Here is a 15,669-nt window from a genome sequence, read left to right on the forward strand (position 1 = left end):
GGGATGTGTCATGCATACACCTCTGCTTGATGAGTCAGTGTTGAGCAACACAGGAGGAAGGGGCCGTGTTGAGTGTAAATGCACGGCAACACACTTGGCAACACAGGACTAAAAGCATGTAAAACTAAAACAAAAAACAGTTTACCAACTAAAAATACATACATAAACCCATACTAAACTCGTGTGGGTTTATGTATGTATTAACCTGTAACAGAATGTAACACGACGTGACATTAATTTTAGTCTACAAAATACATAGTACAAATCATACAATGTTAACCAGATGAACGGGGGTCGCTGCGCGATCCTACAAGCCCAGCCTCCTCTACCTCAGTGCATGCAAACAGAGCAGTGCAGAGCAGTCATAAAATTACAGTGTAACACACTATAAAATATGTATACGTGCGAGTGCTTTTGTGCGTATGAATTTATGTATATATGTGCAGAGTTGATGTGTGCATGTATTTGTGCGTATATATGCATATTTGTATTTGTGTATTTATATATGTTAATTATTTACACACACACACACACACACACACACACACACACACACACACACACACACACATATATATATATATATATATATATACACATATATATATATATATATATATATATATATATATATATATATATATATATATATATATATATATGCAATAAGATCACAGTAAACAGGTGATTTCAGAATATGCAAAACAACCACTCTGAAAGAATAGAGAAATTCCAAGCGCTTTCGTGACTACTCACATTATCAAGGAACTATATATATATATATATATATATATCTATATATATATATATATATATATATATATATATATATATATATATATATATATATATATATATATATATATATATATACACACACACACATACATACTCAAGCAGGTGAATGGAGGTTCCACCAACTTAGAAGCCCGAGGCACCATTAACGCATGGTGCAACGTACTCCTGTCCGGAAATGTCTGCCTTGCAGTTCCTGCAAACCGCGGCAAATCGCTAACCACATCAGTCATGAAAGCAGTGCGAAACTACTCAAGAACAGATAACTGTGTCCCTCTGCCCCATCATCGCAGGAATCACAGAGGCAGACCCAAGAAAAATTCCACTGAAAACGAGAAAATTTGCGCACATGTTAGCAAAAAAATTGAAGGTAACACAGTGGGAGTGATCAGAATAATCACAAGTGACGACACTGTTGCTCCCAAAGACGAGGCCACAGCCCAAGCACTAAGAGACAAGCACCCAACCAGGGACACCAGAGTTGTTAACAACAACCCTGAGGAAGATCTCTTCATTTTACAATTAATTTTACCAGAATCAGATGTCAATAAATCGATAGTGTCATTTCCAGCAGGATCTGCCGGAGGTTACACTGGTATTCGACCACAACACATCAAAGAGATGGCAAATCCAGTACTTGGCACAACTACATAAATTCTTCTCTCTGACTTAACAACCTTCGTCAACAACTGTCTGGCTGGGTGGATTCCAGAAGAAATTAAATCTTTCTTTTTCAGAAGATGGAGGAATCAGACCCATTGTTGTCGGTAACACTCTTCGCCGTCTCGTTGCCAAGCAGCAGTAAGAAACATTCGCGTAGAAGCTGCCAGTTTACTCCAGCCAAACCAACTGGGCTTTGGGGACTCTCGAGGCGGTGAAACGGCAGTTCATGCAGCAAGGGCCTACATCAGGGACCTACCAGAAGACAAGGTCGTTGCCAAACTAGACTTTAAAAACGCCTTTAATATGGTGAGAAGAGATGTGGTCTTGCCAGCTGTTCGGGATCGGTTCCCCAGTCTTTTTCCTTCATTTCAGCTGGCTACAGCAAACCCTCAATTCTTTTGTTTGGAGAACATGAAATTCCCTTATCTGAGGATGTTCAGCAGGGTAACCCACTGGCTCCATTTCTCTTCTGCTTAGCAGTAAGAGAACTAACTTCCAGCTTGCAAAGCGTGCTCAACATCTAGTACCTGGACGATGGCACTCTGGCAGGTACAGAAGAGTCTCTGCTAAAGTGTGAAATCATCACAACCAACCAGGAAATAATCAGAGCTGTGCAAATAATCCTTCCTGAAGCCTCTACCACTCCATCCAAGAGCACCCTCTTGGGAGCACCGCTGGGTCATCAGGCCATCGACAGTTTTTAAGGGACAAACTGAATTACCTGAAGAGAATGGAGGAGAGAATATGGGACCCTGATGCTCATGATGCCCTATATCTCCTCACAATGTGTTTTACTCTGCCAAGACTCACTTTCTTCCTGAAGTGCGCACCCTCTTTTGACAACCCAACACTCAACGAATATGACTCACTTCTGAGATCAATCTTTAAGAAGGCACTGATTCTGTCACAGGAAGACCAGCAATGGGATCAGGCAAATCTTCCAATGCGACTGGGAAGAGTAAGTTTGCGCAAGGCAACGTAGGTAGCTTTACCTGCATTTCTGTCCTCGTGTATGGCTTCCAGTGGACTAGTCAAGAAGATTGTCCCTGACGCTTGAGAGGTGCAATAGGAACTCAAGATCCCAGGTTCATTGAAGCAGCCATGCTGTGGGGCACCCTTGTAGACCCCCCAAACAGACCAGTTCCTCCCAAAGAGCACAAACAGTCCCACTGGGACAAACCGATAATGGAAAAAATGCCAACACAATGCTCACCAACGCTTCAGGATAGGACAAAGCTCGTCCTAGGGGTGAAGGTACCACATTCAGATTTCCTTTTAGCTGTTCCCAATTCCTTCCTGGGTACTCGACTCGACCCATAGGCCATTCGGACTGGTGTTGCTCTTCGCTCAGCCGCCACCATCCTCGCCGAACATAGGTGTATTTGCAGCAGGGCGTCGGCTGATCAATTCGGACTTCATGGTTTCGTGTGTCATACATCAGAAGGGAAGCATGCTAGACATGAGGGGGTCACTGCCAGCATAAGAGAAGTCTCGCTCTACAGTCCGTTGCCCAGCGCAACAGGAACCCCAAGTACAGAGGTGTGACGGAAGTTAAAAGCGTCCTGATGGAGTCACTATGCTACCCTGGAAGGATGGTAAGCAGATTGCCTGGGACTACACCTGTGCTGTCACATTAGCAGACACCTACTTGCCATACTCTGACACTGAAGGGGGTGGAGCCGCCAGCTACAGGGAGACCCAGAAGATCTGCAAACAGGGTCAGAAACCCTTGGACCATGGGGCAAGTGTGCTCTAAAGTTTCTCAAAGGGCTGGGTGAAAAGCTTGTCACAGAAACTAAGGATCACAGAGCAGCCAGCTTCTTCTTTCAGAGACTCAGTGTTGTGATGCAGAGGGGAAATGACTGCAGCATTCTGGGCATGCGGCCCACCGCCGGGGAGCTTGGTGAAGTATTCGAGATGTAGGCTCCTAGATGTTATTTATGTAAAACTTGCGATTTTGGATTAAATAGCAACGCTCTTCTTGCCGAATAAGGCAAGCGAAAATTTGTGTATGCAATAATTTCGCAAAAATTATTCTGAAATTAACGAAAAAAATATATTTCATTGTGTTTGTTTATTATTAAATTATTGTAAACGTATCTACAGTATATTTAGTCGGATTAGACAAAATTAAATTGCACTTGTTATAAGGTTAGGTCAGTTTTCTAAGGTTCTTTTGGTACAAAGTTATTAATTTTTACATTAACATAAATGAAAAATATATATCTTTAAACGTATAAGAGAAATTTTTAGAAGGGACTTAATTTAAAATGAGTTCTTGCTTACTGACCAATATTACCTATTCGGCACGACAAATATATATATATATATATATATATATATATATATATATATATATATATATATATATATATATATATATATATATATATATACATATATATATACAGTGGTCCCTCGCCTTTCGTAGTTCTCGGCAATCGTAAATTTCGCCAATCATAAGGGTATTTTCGTATAAACATGGACTCGCTTTTCATAGGTTGACTCGCGAATAGTAGTTTGTCCGGGACGCGTACGCACGGTGTGAGCCGGGGCAGCCTCCCTACCCAGCCAGTCTGGTATTGTTTACCAGTGAGTGAAGGTCCCCTCAAGTGCTCCTACAAAATATTTCATAATATTCCACTCATTTTAGTGCTTGCAAGTACTAAATAAGCTACCATGGCTCCAAAGAAAGCTCCTAGTGCCAAGCCTGTGGTAAAGAAGGTGAGAAATATGTACAGTGACAAAGTCTTGGGCTATTTTAGGGAAGTGTTAAAGAGATGCCAGAAACAGAGCTCTCTCCACAGTTACTTTGCGAGACAGGACTAGAGTGACTCTCAAGGTGGTCCTAGTGGCATTAAGAAAAAGAGAAGAGAAGCAACCCCAGAGAAGCAATTGGTACCTGAGGTGTTGCTGGAAGGGGATTTCCCTTCCAAACTGTAAACAATCCAATCTCTCTCCTCCTCCAGTCTCCCATACACTAAGAAGAATCTCCAATAAAGGTAAGTGTTATGCTGTCAATGTTTCATTCATCATTTCCCATTGTATTGTTTATGTACTATATGTATATTTCATGTAAAAAAAATTTTTGTTTTAATACTTCTGGGTGTCAGGAACGGATTAATTGTATTTACATTATTTCTTATGGGGAAAATTGATTCGCAAATCGTAAATTTCGTTTTTAGTAGCTCCTCCAGGAACGGATTAATTACGAAAAACGAGGGACCACTGTATATGTATGTATGTATATATATTTATTATACATATAGGGTCCACCTCTTGTGCAGTAGAGTTCCTTAACCTCGGAGAAGTAAAATGTCTTCTAGGAAGAGTCTAGAGACATATAAAATATTAATTACAAAGAAAGCCATTAGCATGCCTAGGCATTTCGGGCAGACCAATGCTATTTCTTACATTATATTGACACAGGTTATGGATGATACTGATATTAAAGTTAGGTAACTGTAGTGATTAATTACATTTACAATAGTGAGGTAGTACAAAACATAAGAATACAACAATTTGTAAATTTAGTAATGAGAATGGTTGTGTCTTGGCATGATACACAGTTTATATTATAGCTTCTATATTGGAGTATCTTAGATAAACTTAGGAATAGCTTAAGATTTATTAGGTAATAGTTTTATTAGGAATTTTATGTTTACAGTCATTTGGGTGAGTGTAAGTGTAAATTTTGGGTGTGTGCTTGATACGAGTAAGAGAATAGGTGGTTTTCATGTAGTTAGGTGACGGTGGGGTGTGTTAGGTGACGGTGGGGTGTTAGGTGACGGTGGGGTGTGTTAGGTGACGGTGGGGTGTGTTAGGTGACGGTGAGGTGTGTTAGGTGACGGTGGGGTGTGTTAGGTGACGGTGGGGTGTGTTAGGTGACGGTGGGGTGTGTTAGGTGACGGTGGGGTGTGTTAGGTGATGGTGGGGTGTGTTAGGTGATGGTGGGGTGTGTTAGGTGACGGTGGGGTGTGTTAGGTGACGGTGGGGTGTGTTAGGTGACGGTGGGGTGTGTTAGGTGACGGTGGGGTGTGTTAGGTGACGGTGGGGTGTGTTAGGTGACGGTGGGGTGTGTTAGGTGACGGTGGGGTGTGTTAGGTGACGGTGAGGTGTGTTAGGTGACGGTGGGGTGTGTTAGGTGACGGTGAGGTGTGTTAGGTGACGGTGGGTTGTGTTAGGTGACGGTGGGGTGTGTTAGGTGACGGTGGGGTGTGTTAGGTGACGGTGGGGTGTGTTAGGTGACGGTGGGGTGTGTTAGGTGACGGTGGGGTGTGTTAGGTGACGGTGGGGTGTGTTAGGTGATGGTGGGGTGTGTTAGGTGACGGTGGGGTGTGTTAGGTGACGGTGGGGTGTGTTAGGTGACGGTGGGGTGTGTTAGGTGATGGTGGGGTGTGTTAGGTGACGGTGGGGTGTGTTAGGTGACGGTGGGGTGTGTTAGGTGATGGTGGGGTGTGTTAGGTGATGGTGGGGTGTGTTAGGTGACGGTGGGGTGTGTTAGGTGACGGTGGGGTGTGTTAGGTGATGGTGGGGTGTGTTAGGTGACGGTGGGGTGTGTTAGGTGATGGTGGGGTGTGTTAGGTGATGGTGGGGTGTGTTAGGTGACGGTGGGGTGTGTTAGGTGACGGTGGGGTGTGTTAGGTGATGGTGGGGTGTGTTAGGTGATGGTGGGGTGTGTTAGGTGACGGTGGGGTGTGTTAGGTGACGGTGGGGTGTGTTAGGTGACGGTGGGGTGTGTTAGGTGACGGTGGGGTGTGTTAGGTGACGGTGGGGTGTGTTAGGTGACGGTGGGGTGTGTTAGGTGATGGTGGGGTGTGTTAGGTGACGGTGGGGTGTGTTAGGTGACGGTGGGGTGTGTTAGGTGACGGTGGGGTGTGTTAGGTGACGGTGGGGTGTGTTAGGTGACGGTGGGGTGTGTTAGGTGACGGTGGGGTGTGTTAGGTGACGGTGAGGTGTGTTAGGTGACGGTGGGGTGTGTTAGGTGACGGTGGGGTGTGTTAGGTGACGGTGGGGTGTGTTAGGTGACGGTGGGGTGTGTTAGGTGACGGTGGGGTGTGTTAGGTGACGGTGGGGTGTGTTAGGTGACGGTGGGGTGTGTTAGGTGACGGTGGGGTGTGTTAGGTGACGGTGGGGTGTGTTAGGTGATGGTGGGGTGTGTTAGGTGATGGTGGGGTGTGTTAGGTGACGGTGGGGTGTGTTAGGTGACGGTGGGGTGTGTTAGGTGATGGTGGGGTGTGTTAGGTGATGGTGGGGTGTGTTAGGTGACGGTGGGGTGTGTTAGGTGACGGTGGGGTGTGTTAGGTGATGGTGGGGTGTGTTAGGTGATGGTGGGGTGTGTTAGGTGACGGTGGGGTGTGTTAGGTGACGGTGGGGTGTGTTAGGTGACGGTGGGGTGTGTTAGGTGACGGTGGGGTGTGTTAGGTGACGGTGGGGTGTGTTAGGTGACGGTGGGGTGTGTTAGGTGACGGTGGGGTGTGTTAGGTGACGGTGGGGTGTGTTAGGTGACGGTGGGGTGTGTTAGGTGACGGTGGGGTGTGTTAGGTGATGGTGGGGTGTGTTAGGTGAGGGTGGGGTGTGTTAGGTGACGGTGGGGTGTGTTAGGTGACGGTGGGGTGTGTTAGGTGATGGTGGGGTGTGTTAGGTGACGGTGGGGTGTGTTAGGTGACGGTGGGGTGTGTTAGGTGACGGTGGGGTGTGTTAGGTGATGGTGGGGTGTGTTAGGGAGAAAATATGTTTCTTAACGGTAGTTTTGAAAATAATGGTTGAGTCTGCAGTTTTAGAGTTGTCAGGTAGGGAGTTCTAGATTTTAGGCCCTTTGATGTACATTCAATTTTTTTGTATAGATTTAGCCGGACGGGAGGGATGTCAGAGATTTTTGTGTCTGGTATTGTGTCTATGGGTCCTGTCACAACTATCAAGAAAGTGTTTTAATTCAGGGTTAATATTGGAATTTATGGTTCAGTAAATGTAGGTTGCACAGTAGTTATTGTAGATGTTCTGTACAGTAAGTTTAGATCTTTGAAGAGTGGAGAAGGGGGGGGGGATGTTGCCTGGTATTGGATTGTGATAATTCTTACTGCAGCTTTTTGTTGGGTTATTATTGGCTTTAGGTGTGTTGCTGCTGTTGATCCCCAGGCACAAATGGCATAGGTGAGGTAAGGATAGATGAGTGAATAGTATAGTGTGAGTAGGGCTGATTGTGGTATGTAGTAACATATCTTAGAGATCCCAACCGTTTTGCCGTTTTGGATACTGTTTTTTTTTGTTATGTGGTGGATACAGGTGCCGAATTTCAGGTTGCTGTTAAGGTGCAGACACAGGAATTTGCCCTCATTATGTTTAGCAATAGGAGTGTTGTCAATCATTATGTTTAGTTGTACAACACCTGCTCTGTTACCAAACATTATATAGAAGGTTTTGTCAGTATTAAGTGTAAGTTTATTGGCAGTCATCCACCTGGATCCTAGAATCCACCTGAGCACTAATTTTCTCCTACCACACCCCATATTTACATATATGTAATTTTTTTTTAGGTCAGGGACTATTTATTTAAAAAACACAAACATGAATACAGTATTTCGGTATATCAAAGATTATGAATCTCCTCCAGCTCCTCTGAAGCTGGACGCGAGCTAAGTATGCAGCAAGCATTTCCCCTCTGCATAGCCATGTAAAGGCCCTGGAACATGAAAGTGGCTGCCCTTGGGTCCCTGGTGGAGTCAATGAATCTGGAACCCAGTTTTAGCTCAATGCTTTCCTAGAGGAAAGCCTTGAGATGAGCTGAGGCAGGAAAGCAGATCTTAGCTTGTAAAATAAATACAGGAATGCATAGTGTAACCTCTGTATGTCTCAGTATGTGGCACCAGTTACTGGATCAGCTATGTAGTTCAACTAGACATTGCTGATGCTGTCGACCCAGTGTGGCACCGTAACCTGGGAACACAACAGACACTAAAAAAAGTTCGATCTCTCTATGTAGCTGTCTATGAGTGACCCCCGCATAATGCCAGTGTGCGGGTCACTCATACAGTGCCAGTGTGGGGGAAGGCTACTCATACAGTGCCAGTGTAGGGGAAAATCACTCGTACAGTGCCAGTTTGGGGGCCACTCATACAGTGCCAGTGTGGGGAAAGGTCACCCACTCAATGGTAACATACCACAAGAGAAGTATGCTTGCTTCACTGCCTGCTAAGAATATTTACAACAGCGACCTACTTCTCCTCATGATCAGATCTCATGCTATGCAGGTTACACTTGCTGCTGAGAACTCCTGCCACTATTTGATAGACAGCATGATCTTACTACTGGAGTTAACATAAGAAAGAAGGAACACTGCAACAGGCCTACTGGACCATACTAGACAGAGTTCCTCCTTTCTTATGTAAACTCCAGTTAACATGAGAGTTGTCGTATGCGTGTATGGAAGCGTTTTTTTTCACTCGGAGGAGAAGAGATCCAGAGGGAAGAGTGAAGAAGTGGAAAGATCTGACGCTGCACTGGAGGAGTATACCTGGAGGGTGTTTCGGAGGTTAGCGCCCCCTCGGCCAGGTCCATGACCAGGCCTGTGGTGAATGTTACAAACAAGGCAGGCAAGGAAAGTGCATTCCAACACAGGCTCAACAACAAAGGTTTTGAAATTATAAGAGAAACAGGCATATACTCACTTGAAGGTTTGTGCTACTCTGGGGAGAAGTCGCAGCCTGCGTTCTCACTGCAAGGTTTACGCCACTCTGGGGAGAAGTCGCAGCCTGTGTTCTCACTGCAAGGTTTGCGCCACTCTGGGGAGAAGTAGCAGCCTGTGTTCTCACTGCAAGGTTTGCGCCACTCTGGGGAGAAGTAGCAGCCTGTGTTCTCACTGCAAGGTTTGCGCCACTCTGGGGAGAAGTAGCAGCCTGTGTTCTCACTGCAAGGTTTGCGCCACTCTGGGGAGAAGTAGCAGCCTGTGTTCTCACTGCAAGGTTTGCGCCACTCTGGGGAGAAGTAGCAGCCTGTGTTCTCACTGCAAGGTTTGCGCCACTCTGGGGAGAAGTAGCAGCCTGTGTTCTCACTGCAAGGTTTGCGCCACTCTGGGGAGAAGTCGCAGCCTGTGTTCTCACTGCAAGGTTTGCGCCACTCTGGGGAGAAGTCGCAGCCTGTGTTCTCACTGCAATATTTACGCCACTCTGGGGAGAAGTCGCAGCCTGTGTTCTCACTGCAAGGTTTGCGCCACTCTGGGGAGAAGTCGCAGCCTGTGTTCTCACTGCAATATTTACGCCACTCTGGGGAGAAGTCGCAGCCTGTGTTCTCACTGCAAGGTTTGCGCCACTCTTGGGAATGGCGTAAAAGGAGGTGAAAATAGGAATAAAGTGAACAGAGTTATTTACATGAACATAAAAGAGAGGATCAGCTTACAGTAATAGGTATACCAATGTTGACTATACAAGAAATCACTCTCCTACCTTTCAGGTGTCTTCCTGAACTGAATCATGCTAGGACTGTCCTTGACACGTTCAGGCAGTCCGCTCCACTCCTTTATTGCTGCATAATAAAACGTGTTTGAAGACTAACCGCCTAGTGTAGGTACTACAAAGTTGCGTACACTTTCCCCTAGTACCATACTGGCTGTGGTTCATAACTTTGACAAACTTGACAGAAAGACATTCTGGACAGTGTTTGTAAGCAATATTATAAACGCAATTTAACTTCAGCATATCCAGTTGTTGTAATTCATCCTGGCCGACATGTGTGTGTGTGTGTATGAATTTGTATGTGTGTGTGTGTGTGTGAGAGAGAGAGAGAGACTCAGCAATCAACATTTGCACCAATAACTCACTACAGTTGTGACCGGGTGTGGAAGTGTGAATTGCTCATTACTCTAAAATTTGTTCATGATTGCAGCCATGTATAAACGTAAGTAACCATTCTTACAGTATTCATTACCTTTGTAACTGGTGAGTTCATTACCTTTGTAACTTGTGAGTTCATTACCTTGTACCTAGTTCAGCCATCAAAACTTTGGAGCCCGGTCCCTGGACCCATTGTGTACCTCTGTAATCTGTAAATACCTTTGTAACTTGTCATGATTGTGACTAGACCTACCTGGAGTTCATTACCTTTGTAAATTGTGAGTTCATTACCTTTGTAAATTGTGAATTCATTACCTCTGTAACTTGCTCAGCTATCAAAACTTTGAGGCCCAGTCCCTTTGACTACCGCCCACTGGATGGGTATGGGGTGCATAATAAACATATTAAACTAACCGACATGCTCTCTTGAACCCAGGTCCAGGATGAATCTTAAACCCAGGTCCAGGATGAATCTTGAACCCAGGTCCAGGATGAATCTTGAACTAAGGTCCAGGATGAATCTTGAACTAAGGTCCAGGATGAATCTTGAACTAAGGTCCAGGATGAATCTTGAACTAAGGTCCAGGATGAATCTTGAACCCAGGTCCAGGATGAATCTTGAACTAAGGTCCAGGATGAATCTTGAACCCAGGTCCAGGATGAATCTTGAACTAAGGTCCAGGATGAATCTTGAACCCAGGTCCAGGATGAATCTTGAACTAAGGTCCAGGATGAATCTTGAACCCAGGTCCAGGATGAATCTTGAACTAAGGTCCAGGATGAATCTTGAACCCAGGTCCAGGATGAATCTTGAACCCAGGTCCAGGATGAATCTTGAACTAAGGTCCAGGATGAATCTTGAACTAAGGTCCAGGATGAATCTTGAACCCAGGTCCAGGATGAATCTTGAACTAAGGTCCAGGATGAATCTTGAACCCAGGTCCAGGATGAATCTTGAACCCAGGTCCAGGATGAATCTTGAACCCAGGTCCAGGATGAATCTTGAACCCAGGTCCAGGATGAATCTTGAACCCAGGTCCAGGATGAATCTTGAACCCAGGTCCATGATGAATCTCACCATCTTGTTCTGGCTGATCTGTAGTCTATCCTTCATTTTTTTTTGTTAAAGCAGAGTACCGTGAAGAACAAAAATAATTTATATGACATTGTATAAGAGCTATACATAGGTCAAGTAAGTAGACACTGTGCCTATCTTGAGAGAAACTTAGGCCTCGTACTCACTGTTCCCTATCAATTCTCCTGACATGCTTGGATCAAAGGTGATTCCCAGATATTTCATTGAAGATACTGAGGTGATGGGTTCCCCATTACACTGGACATCTAAAGTATTTACCATTTTCAGTTTACTTTTCGTACCAACGAGTATGCCTTGTGTTATCCCGAGGTGCAGCGATAGTTTGTTGTCTACTAACCATTTGCTGCAGGACTCTAGTTCTAGTGATAGTACATTACATGTATCTATATCTTGTGGGTCTTTACCTGACACTATCAGAACACCGTCGTCTGCATACAACAGAAGTTTACACTTGATACTGATGGGCATGTCATTCACATAGCATAAAAAGAGTAACGGGCCCAGAATATTACCTTGGGGAACCCCACATGCTATCGGCAGAGATTCTGACTCGGGACAACTTGTTATCCTGTTGCTCAGGTAGGACTTAAACCAGACTACAGAGCCAAGGTCGATAGCTTGTAGTTTCTTACGTAATATGTTATGGTTAACTGTATCGAAAGCCTTTTGTAAGTCTAAGGTCACCATACACATGAGATTCCCTAGCGATATTTGAGTTCTTAGGTAGTCCATCAGATTAATTAGGGAGGTGTCGGTCGAGTAAGATCTAAAACCTGATTGGTAACTATGGAGAAACAACAACAGTAAGTAGGAGAAACAAGGACAGTGAATAGGAAAAACGAGGACAGTTAATAGGATAAACAAGGACAGATAGGAGAAACAAGGACAGTAAGTAGAAGAGAACACTGAGAGTTAATAGAAGGGGACATACAACCAATGGGGGCACGTTCGAGGGCCGCGCCTCCAGACATCAGCCAGTCACAAACCAACACCTACTACGCATCCTTCAGTGACGTCATCAAAACAACTGGTAACGTCAATGGGCAACATGGCCGACGTCATCTCTGCCGCACTTACGTCGAGGTCAGGGCCTCGTGATGCAGCTGCGGCTGCGGCGACGGGTACTACAAGGTACTGCATCGCAATCCATTACGTACCCACAGCAAACAAGTGTGTATATACATACATACATACATACACACACACACCCACAACACACACACACACACACACACACACACACACACACACACACACACACACACACACACACACACACATATATATATATATATATATATATATATATATATATATATATATATATATATATATATATATATATATATATATATGATAAATTAGACACATGTGCAACTCTTGGGTATCTTTATTGAGGAAACGTTTCGCCACACAGTGGCTTCATCAGTCCATACAAAGGAGAATCTTGAAGAACAGGAGTAGAATGAGGTAAACAGTCCCTCAACCTTGAGTCGATGTGGTCAGTCCATCAATCTATCTATCTATATATATATATATATATATATATATATATATATATATATATATATATATATATATATATATATATATATATATATATATATATATATATATATATATATAATATATATATATATATATATAATATATATGCAAAACAACCACTCTGAAAGAATAGAGAAATTCCAAGCGCTTTCGTGACTACTCACATTATCAAGGAACTAGTTCCTTGATACTGTGAGTAGTCACGAAAGCGCTTGGAATTTCTCTATTCTTTCAGAGTGGTTGTTTTGCATATTTTGAAATCACCTGTTTACTGTGATCTTATTGCATATATATATATATATATATATATATATATATATATATATATATATATATATATATATATATATATATATATATATATATATATATATATATATACTAACAGTGTATGACTGATACCCTTATATCAGCCTCAGCTTCACACTGTTGCAGACCATGGAGCTGAACTCTTCTCCAGCCTGAGGGACTGACCACCTCAAAACTACTATACATCTTAGAGGCTGATGGACTGATTACATTACCTTGACAACTCCACTGATTCTGTCGCCTCTTCTGTATCCCACTGAAGAAGCCTACCGTCTGGGCGAAACGTTTCCACAATGAAGATGCCAAACTACAGCACGTCTTGCTCACCAACTTCTCGGTATCATATACCATTTACATGATTATAAGTGGTGTATGCTATGTGTGATAAGTGGTGTATGCTATGTGTGATAAGTGGTGTATGCTATGTATGAACAAATGCGCATCGTTCATAAAAAAAATGTGAACATCAAGCATAAACAAAAGGACACAAGTGTAACTAATGTGACATTTTATTGTGGCAACGTTTCTCTCTCTAGGAGCGAAACGTTGCCACAATAAAATGTCTTAGCAAAAATCCTCCTGAAAGCAGTAAGCCCTGCCATCACATAGTTTCTCCTGTTAATACTACACAAGCACATTACAGAGAGTGAACACTGAAAGACCTTCTCTAATTCAACCCTCAATAGAAATATTTATCTGACTTATTTATTTTACTACTACGACTACTACTACTACTACTACTGCTACTACTACTACTGCTACTACTGCTACTACTACTACTACTACTACTACTACTACTACTACTACTACTACTACTACTACTACCACTAGTATTACACCTCACTCTAAGCCTGTATATACCCTCTGTAATGGCTTGACGAAGCTCCTGGAGAGCGAAACGTTGCCACAATAAAATGTCACATTAGCTGCACTTGTGTCCTTTTACTTTACATATTGTCGGTAATTCTACCAAAATATATACATAAACAAAAGAAGAAAACAAGTGAATATCAAACATAAACAAAAGAAAACAAGTGAACATCAACTCGACCCATACAAACGAGGTCCTTAACGCACTAAGAACAACATAACTGAAACAAGGTACACTATGGTACACTAACAATTAAAACAAGGTACACTATGGCACAATAACAAGGTACACTATGGTACACTAACAATTGAAACAAGGTACACTATGGTACAATAACTGAAACAAGGTACACTATGGTACAATAACTGAAACAAGGTACACTATGGTACAATAACTGAAACAAGGTACACTATGGTACAATAACTGAAACAAGGTACACTATGGTACAATAACTGAAACAAGGTACACTATGGTACAATAACTGGAACAAGGTACACTATGGTACAATGGTACAATAACTGGAACAGGGCACTAACTATATGAGGCCTGTTAGGTAAGACACATATGTAACAGTTAGGTATCTTTATTTCGAAACGTTTCGCCTACACAGTAGGCTTCTTCAGTCGAGTACAGAAAAGTTGATAGAAGCAGAAGATACTTGAAGACGATGTAATCAGTCCATCACCCTTGAAGTTTTGAGGTGGTCAGTCCCTCAGTCTGGAGAAGAGTATTGTTCCATAGTCTGAAACAATAGGGTGATGGACTGATTACATCGTCTTCAAGTCTCTTCTGCTTCTATCAACTTTTCTGTACTCGACTGAAGAAGCCTACTGTGTAGGCGAAACGTTTCGAAATAGAGATACCTAACTGTTGCATATGTGTCTTACCTAACAACCTGTCGGTATTTTATACCATTTTAATATATGAGGCCTGGTCACAGACCGGGCCGCGGGGGCGTTGACCCCCGGAACTCTCTCCAGGTAAACTCCAGGTAAATATGTGTGTGTGGAGTCGTAGTGATGGTACTGCTTGTACTCACCTAGCTGTACTCACCTCGTTGTGGTTGCAGGGGTTGAGTGTGTGTGTGTGTGTGTGTGTGTGTGTGTGTGTGTGTACTCACCTATTTGTACTCACCTATTTGTGGTTGCAGGGGTCGAGTCCTAGCTCCTGGCCCCGCCTCTTCACCGGTTGCTACTAGACCCTCTCTCTCCCCGCTCCATGAGCTTTATCAAACCTCGTCTTAAAACTGTGTATGGTTCCTGCCTCCACTACGTCATTTTCTAGGCTATTCCACTGCCTTACAACTCTATGACTGAAGAAATACTTCCTACTATCTCTCTGACTCATTTGTGTCTTCAACTTCCAATTGTGGCCTCTTGTTTCTGTGTCCCCTCCCTGGAACATCCTGTCCTTGTCCACCTTGTCTATTCCACGCAGTATTTTATATGTCGTTATCATGTCCCCCCTGACCCTCCTGTCCTCCAGTGTCGTCAGGCCGATTTCCCTTAATCTTTCTTCATAGGACATTCCCCTTAGCTCTGGAACTAACCTTGTTGCAA

The 15,669-nt window shown here is 43.5% G+C and overlaps 1 protein-coding gene across 1 annotated transcript in view; it reads right to left on the minus strand.

The window, feature by feature from the left end:
• The window catches only part of LOC128694332 (uncharacterized), a 61,885-nt gene that overhangs the window by 18,192 nt on the left and 28,024 nt on the right, over positions 1-15,669 (minus strand). Inside the window, exon 3 of the mRNA XM_070093473.1 lies at positions 9,126-9,767. Coding sequence (XP_069949574.1) covers positions 9,139-9,767 — 629 coding nt within the window. The 3' untranslated portion in view covers positions 9,126-9,138. The remainder of the gene's footprint in view (positions 1-9,125; positions 9,768-15,669) is intronic.

The sequence above is a fragment of the Cherax quadricarinatus genome, chromosome 43 (assembly GCF_038502225.1).
Source record: "Cherax quadricarinatus isolate ZL_2023a chromosome 43, ASM3850222v1, whole genome shotgun sequence".
In the NCBI taxonomy this organism is placed as follows: Eukaryota; Metazoa; Arthropoda; class Malacostraca; order Decapoda; family Parastacidae; genus Cherax; species Cherax quadricarinatus.